The sequence below is a fragment of the Macadamia integrifolia genome, chromosome 7 (assembly GCF_013358625.1).
Source record: "Macadamia integrifolia cultivar HAES 741 chromosome 7, SCU_Mint_v3, whole genome shotgun sequence".
In the NCBI taxonomy this organism is placed as follows: Eukaryota; Viridiplantae; Streptophyta; class Magnoliopsida; order Proteales; family Proteaceae; genus Macadamia; species Macadamia integrifolia.
In genome coordinates, this window is record NC_056563.1 from 643,777 (window position 1) to 651,834 (window position 8,058).

General features: G+C 39.4%; 1 protein-coding gene across 1 annotated transcript; it reads right to left on the reverse strand.

Moving 5' to 3' along the window:
• Positions 1 to 2,545: 2,545 nt before the first annotated feature.
• On the reverse strand, positions 2,546 to 4,477 carry LOC122083697 (protein ALP1-like). Its single transcript, XM_042651574.1, has one exon. It carries the CDS (start codon positions 4,242 to 4,244, stop codon positions 2,757 to 2,759), a length of 1,488 nt encoding a protein of 495 aa, XP_042507508.1. The 5' UTR covers positions 4,245 to 4,477; the 3' UTR covers positions 2,546 to 2,756.
• Between the last annotated feature and the right edge of the window lie 3,581 nt (positions 4,478 to 8,058).

Sequence of the window (8,058 nt, forward strand, 5' to 3'; positions counted from 1 at the left end):
TCAAAGGAATACTGTTAAGAAGGAAGAAATGCTATATAAGGTGGCTGGCGGCTGATTTGGATATTCTACACGTTGGTGGATCATTTTTTTTTTTTTTTTTCTTTTATTGTCCTTATCAAAGGGTATATGCCACTACATGGCATTTGGGTGGTTTTTTCAGAGGAAAGTGTTTTTTTTTTTTTGGTAAGAATTCAGAGGAAAGTGAGAGGCATTTTTCAATGGAACCAACTCCTCCAATGACTTTGATGTTCGACCATTTACTTTTCATCCATTCAATGGTTGGGACGACTTGGACAAGCTAGCTGTTGGAAAAAAAGATTCTTTTCAACCATTGGGACGCCCAGGGAGATATAGTGGTCTATCCTTCGGAAGTTACATTCGTAACAACATGTAATGTTCACGTGGTGATAGTCTTTCCAAGAGTACTCCCCTGTACATAGTCTATGTCTGGGGAGATAGATGCAGTAGAGAGGTCCCCCACTTCGATTCTCGCCCCGTTAGCATCTCCGATCCAAGTTAAGGGGAAGACGTGGGGGCATCCGCCTATGTGTTAGGGTGTGTGTCCGATTCTTCTCAACAATCAGATGTTTCATTAAGTGTCCAACAGATAGGAGAGGATTTGAATCTAGTCGTTGAATGGGTGGGGAGGTAAATGGACGATTTGAGGGTCCAGCCATTAGATGGATGGGAGATAAATTGAGATATGTGTTCAAGTCTTTTCAACCGTTAAATGAATGAATGATAAATGGTCAGGGCAAACCCTGAATTCGCATTAAGCTCATTATTACTTCCCCAAGGATAAATTTCAAATAAACCCAAAGCCATCATGACCTGAAATGAAAGAATACTTCTTTTGCTGTGAGTGAAGGAAAACTAGTAAAAAGAATACCTCTTTTGTTGTGGGTGAAAACCACCCCGCTGAAAATATATTCCAATGAGATTTCCGTTGACCAAAAGTAAAAATATCAGGCAGGTGTGGCGAGGATCTGTTGGCTGGCATGGCATTGGGGCATGCGCCAATGTCGTCTCAGCCGTTGGATCCTTGCCGCACAGCCGCACCCGCCGCAGAGGATGAAAGTCCGCGACCATAGTTTCTCATGAGGCATGCATTCAGATTTGTTAGACCATGTGTTCTTTTTACACCTTGGGAGTTTTACCTTTTGGCTTAACCCACTCTATTATGGGTAATTTTCTTGTAATCAAATGTTATTTTAGGCAATCAGGGATTAGGAACCATGACTCATGAAAATAACTAAGAATTACCCAAAAAAAAAAAGCATAACTAATAATGGAGGGCAAGCACCATTTTTAAACATTTTCCCTACTTGATCAACTATTAGGTACCTTCAGCACAAGAGAGAGCCAAGTACAACATGCACAGTGATTAGATAAACAACCTCACTGGCTATCAACAACCACAAATTGGATAGTTCAACTAAAATTCTGTGGTCCTCCGAGGATAAGATGACAACTGTGTGCTCCCTTCTCTTAGAATTTTATGGGAATCGAAGTTCAGAACATAATTGTTATGGCATCTAGGCAATCCAAGGCATTGATGAGAGGAGTCTAGACGTCAAGGCTACACCAAGAAGGCACCAAGTGACTAAGGTACCCCTTCTAGCGATGGGCGCTGCCTGATCAACTATGACTCAGAATCATAGTTAAGAAATCTGAATAATTTGAGCACAACTTGTTCAGGTTCAAATCAGAAGCTGGCAAATAAATTCTGTGGAACTTAGACTGTTAATCTTCAAGACTGACCTGATGGCAAGACTTGAATGACATCAAGCTACAAGTATTTATGGCAAATTGGCAATAACACAACAAAAAACTTAAAATTGGGTGGTGGCTACAGATATCAGCCATTGCTAACTTCTGGTTTCTCTTTTATATCTAATCATTTGAGAGATTGACTAACATTTAAGTACTATTTTAACTCGTGGACATGAAGCACAACCTATAGAAGTTTCAACTCGTGATAAACACATGTCAACCTTGTTAATCCTTTTAGATGATTTGGGAATGGAAGATTGTGAACTTAGAGCCAGGTTAAAGGGTCATTAGACTGTTGCTATCTCAAAGTTTCTTCTTTCAGTAGAATCCCCATATTTTCTTGCAAAATTCTCCCTCATCAAGCAAAAGGGAAGGTGGTTTGAGGCAAGATCGTTTTGCATCTGAACCTGGTAAGCCTACAAGTGGCGCACTTCAGGAAGTATAATATGACTTTGGAATGCCTCCCTACACCCCAAGACTGAAAATTAACTAAAAATTTCTTCTTTTTTGGACAATTATCAGTGACAATCCTGAGGCAGCTGTAGCTCCAGGAATGACATGATGGATGCTTTCTTAAGGAGAAATTAGATACCAAACACAATCACATTGTCAAAAATTTCATGTCATTGACAAGTATTTTAAAAATTACAGATGGGATTAACATTCAATGCAATTGGATCCAGCACCAAATGAAAATAAATGATCAGCATGGCTTCATAATCAAATGCATACACAAACTATAACCAGACAGATGTGCTTGAATCTAAAAAGATTTTCATGGGTAATCCGTAATTGCATTGATGTATGGAATCTGAGATACATATTCAAATCTGTAACTCTCTATGATCAACAAAGAAAGCTCTAGCCTAGAAAAGGCTATCCATTTATCTGTTCTGTGGGGTAAAAGAATGATATACAGAGGCCAATCCAAAGAATTAAAAAACTTCTCACTAGTAAAAAATAAATACATTTTTCTCTTTGAACTACAAAAAAGCAGTGCCTGCAAGACCATGGTGGAGGAGATTATGAGCAATGTTATCCCTAGTATGCATGGAACTCGCCGATCTTAGACAGTTCTCAGGGACGACCTCATCGTCATTGAGCTCAAACTTTAGCTCTGGATCCATTCCTTCATTCCTCATTTCGCAGATGTTGTGCAAGACGCAGCAAGCACCAAGAACCACGGGCAAGTCCTGGAGCTTTACCTCGGTTCGCTTCTGTAAGCAGCACCATCTCCCCTTCAATCTCGAGAAAGCATCCTTAGCAATTCGTTGAATCTCCCCAATTTTCTCATTGAAGGCGTGTTGGGTCCAAGTTAGATGCTGGTGGGTGTAAGGCACCAAGACCCAATCCATTAGAGGATACCCAGAGCTTCCAACAATCCAAACACCCTTCAAGAGCCCTCCACTAGCTCGTTGATACAGAGCAGACTTCTCGAGAACTTGGTCATCAGGCAATGAACCAGGCCACCCAATGCAGACATCTGTAAACAACCCTTTTTGATCAACAACCCCCTGAACTGTAATCGAATAAGAAGTCTTCTGGTTACGCTCTGTGTGTCTCTTATTGAAATACGCAGCCACACTGATCTTGGGAGCAATAATTGGGATATGGGTAGTGTACATGGAGCCGACCACATTCGGAATCCCAGAAATGGATTCGTAATCATCCTTGATCTTCTTCAGGGACTCATCGTCGGGCCATTGCAGAAATTTGGGCATCAAAACGGTCTTAATGGCGGAACAAACCTCAAGAACCAGTTTATGGCAAGTCGATATGCCCAATCCGAATCGCTTAGAGACGAGACGGAGAGGCTCACCAGTGGCCAATCTCCATATGCAGACGGCCACACGTTGGCGAACAGGGATTGCAGCGCGAAGCATGGTATCCTCCTTGGCGACGACCGAATTGAGCTCCTCACATATAAAGTCGAAGGTAGCCCTTCCCATCCGAAACGCGCGCTTGAATTCGCTCTCTGGGAAATCGGGATTGTTACACTGATCCCACCAAGCCCTAGAACGGTCCTTAACCCAGAGGCGGCGGTGGTGACCAGTAGCAACGCCGCCACTGCCGACGGTCGAAGTGATGGATGCTTCGGGCTTGGACATGGCGGAAGCAACGGCGACGGCAGCAGCGGCAGAGAGGCGGGAACGCTTGGCACGCAATTGGGCATCAGATTCCTCCATGTCTGAGTTAGAATCTTGAAGCTGAGAGTAGTAATCGAGCATGGCTTGGGTTTTCTGTTTGTGATTGGTCTCAAAGAGCTGCTTCTCGAGCTGGTCCGCCTTGGCCCAATCGTTCTGGTTCGATCTGTCTTGCTCTTCGAACAAGAGCAACGAAGTAAGGATCTCCTTCAAGTCCTTCTTCCCTTCCTTGCCCTCATCTTCATTTTTGTTGTTGTTGTCTTCTCCATCCTTCCTCCGCCGCTTCTTGTTGTTGTTGGTGCTGGCGGTGGTGGTAGTTGGATTCATTCCGGTGAAAGCGTCTTGAAATAAGGTGTAGAAGTAAGACAAGTCGTCCTCGTTTGGGAGAGAAATGGAACTTTCATTGATCTGAAAGTGAGAGTGAATCTCTCTCTCTCTCTCTCTCTCTCTCTATCCCTATCTCTCTGTTGGGTAAAATGTTTTCGACCGATTCGAGGGAGCGAATGGGAACACACAAGGAGACCTGTGTGGTGAAGGGTACATATATTGTGGGGAAAGAGAGAGAGAGAGAGAGAGCGGGTATGAACGCGGTTAAGGATATTTCTTAGACTGACAGGTTTATTTGGCATTTTAAATGGGTAGGTGTGATGCAAGTGCGACGGCGACTTGGGAAAAATTGGGTTTTAGAGACTTTGGAAGCCACGTTCGCATGCTCTCGTGCTCAGATTTCGGTTCAAAAGTTAAAGATTAAAGTAAATATGGTTTGACAAAACCCAACAAGAATCTCTCTCTTTCTCTCTCTTTCTTTGTTTATTATGGAAATAAAGCGCGTGAGACATGAGAGGTTGGGGCATTTTTAAAAAAAAGTAAAATGGCAACAGCTGAGACTGAATCTTCTATCCAAAATGGGGAAGACAAATTAAAACAAGTTGGATTAGGATTAAGAAGGATCCGAGATGAGGCTGGGATCCGTAGCCAAGAGAATAAAAGAAAAGAAAAGAAAAGAATATAAATGAAATAAAAAAAAAAAATTGAGAAGAAAAGATAAGAGTTTTTTTTTTTTTTTTTTTTTTTTGCATTCTTGTGTCAGAGGCAAGAAATTTTTTTTTTTGGCTGCGTAAGTAAGAAAACTTCACTGATCCAAAGTGAAGTTGAAATTCAAAAAATAATCTTCTTTTGGTCAAGTACATATCAAACATAACGAGAATTTCTTAATTTTTTTCTCTTTTCTTTTCTTTTTTTGGCTACTAAACACAACCTAAGAAAAATGATCGAGTGCGAAAAATAGACTGAATCGATTGAAATTGACTGATTGATTGAACCGAATTGAAACCATTTGATCCAACCTTTTTACAAATAGTTGAAGAATTGATAAGACTAGCTAGTGAAATCGATTGTTTGAACCAAAATTGAGAAACAAAGATAAAGGTCGAGTTGTTAGTTTGACCTTATATATATGTATAAAATCACAAGAAAAAAAAATTAACGAAAAAAATTGAATTGAACCGAACCGATTATGTAACACCGTACTTGAAGGTCATCCAAGAAGGATGATGGGTTAGTGTTGGTGTACGATGTTTTGTATTCCTTCGCTGTTTAACCCAAGTAGTACTGATGCAGGCCCTCGATAGGTAGAATGGCAGTCCCACTTTGTAGCACTGTATACTTTCTCTGTAAGCAATTCTGAGAAGTGTGAGAATGAGCGTTGTAACTCTATTCTTCATTGATAGTGAAGCGGGATCTCATCTCACCGAAGACGTAGGTAATCTTATCAAACTTCGTAAACCTATGTGCATTATTTGTTCTTATTTTTTCATTATCTTCTGCATCGCTTTTAAGATTACGTTTCTACTACGATATATATATATATATATATATTTTGTAGGTCATAGTAATAGGTCTTCTAACCTATGTATAGTCACGGCTTTACATGATAGATCATTTGGCCTTCTAGCCCATATGTAGTCATAACTTTACATGATAGATCATATGCCAATGCCATTAATTGGATCCGTCATCTTGCCACGTAGAAAACTTTCTGATTTGGAAGTTGATGGATAGCCACAGAGAGATGGATTTATCTGCGTGTCCTATACACCAAAATTAGAATCTCAAGCTACAACCAAGTGGGAATTATAGATTGTCCATTGTTCCACCCTCAACTAAAGTTTGATTTTACAAAAATTAATGTACACTATGATGGCATCATACCAAGATCAAACAAAGAAACAAATGAGTCAGACTGAATTGTCCACCAACCATTTGGGAAAATTAATTAACAAGCAATATTTTGCAAGTTGTCCAAAATGTTTAGATTCACTTGTCTTTCATTAAAAAAAAAAAAATTAAATAAGAAAATTATAATAACTCCCCTTATACCTGCTCTTTAATTGCTGGAGCTCCCTTACTCTCAACTTATTTTCAGATTCTTCTAGTGAAGCAAAATTTTCATTTCTCTTCCTTCTCTTGTTGTTTAATTTTTCTAAATTATCCCACTAACTCATCATCTTCCCTTCATGAACTCCGTCAACACCCACTCCCAGATCCCAACCCTTATCACCCCACCTTCACTCTCTCCCGTGCCACTCTCTACTCCTTGGCCTTGCCCTTGTCCCCGGTACATAGTAAATGATGATGTTTGTAAGTAATAAAGCTCGTTTTCATTGCATACGACATGCCAAGTGAAGGTATAGCATAATAACAAAATCTGGACAAACTCTGATGGGCTTTATAACTTTTTTAGACCCAACACCCATTTCATGGCCTTGCAGCGTCATCTATAATCTTTTAGATATTTATGATACACTCTCCTCTCGTTCGGATGACTGACTAAGGAATCAAGTTTCAGTGCATCGGTCAATCGTGCGTCCCCTTCCTTGTTCCTTTTCTGTGGTTATTGCTTAGCAGATGAGCACTCAGATCTGAATCGCAACGAACAACTGAAACATACTACCACAACCAGAGTACATCAGTACAGAGACTGAGAAAATGAGATTTTGCCATTTTTTCTTTAATTTTTGATACTGAGCATTTGGATTTCTTCTTAATCTTCACTTTATATACAAAGGATCTTTCTCAATTTTCACTTTCTTCTCTATATACGAAGGTTCTCTTATTATGGATTTGTTGATCTAATCCGCCCATTTACCTTGAAACAAACCGTTTTATTCATCTTCTTCTACGGCCAAAATATCAGATGGGAAAAAGCCATTAAAGTCCAACTTCGTTTCAAGCACCTGCAACTTCGATCAATGATGAATCTCTTCGCACCAATCACAAATTCTAGTTAATTTCATACCTCTCTCCCTCTCTCTCTCTCTCTCTCTCTCTCTCTCTCTCTCTCTCTCTCTCTCTCTCTCTCTCTCTCACACACACACACACACACACACAGAGAAAAATGGTAAAGAGGGAAGAGAAATGGATTTTTCTTTCGCCTCCATGAAAAGGAAGTCTAAGCTTTGTACTCTAAATTGAAACTTTACCAAATACGACGCCTGATGAAGTGAATCAAGTGAATCCAGTGCATAACAGCCTCTGCTTGTAGAATAGGCAATAGGTTTGTGGTTTAGGGATCAACTCTTGGACAGTTGATGTATTAAAAAAAAAAAATTCAAAATCAAAATCAAAATTTCCCCCGTTTCCTGCTCTGATTTCAATCCACATTATTTACTACGAGTATTATATTGGAAAATGAAATAGATTTTATCAAAAAAAAAAAATATATTTGATATATAATTAATGGAAATTCATATATTTTTTGTTAGGAAGTGGAATATTTTGTATAAGAAATACAAATATTCCCCCTCTCTTCCTTCCCCCCACTTCCCTTGCAACCAATTGGAGCCTTGGGTGTCTATCTATATTTTTCCTGTAAAACCTTTTGCCTCCATCGATTATTTAAGGGGAAACTTTTTATAAAATCAAAACTTGAATGAGGTGATGGATAGTATTGTACTATTCATTCATAGATGGAAAGTAAGCATATTCAACTCAAATGTTCCATTATTATTATTATTTTTTAATATTATTAGTATTATTGTTATGATCGTGTTAAATTCTTGATCCATTTTGAAGCTTAATTTGTTTCATTATATTTTGATGACGGCGTGAATGAGATTTTTTTCTTCTAAGCCCTGTGCTG

What these genes read in the sequence shown, in the direction of transcription:
- LOC122083697 (XM_042651574.1), bottom strand. Translation starts at nt 4,244, where the DNA reads ATGAATCCAACTACCACCACCGCCAGCACCAACAACAACAAGAAGCGG.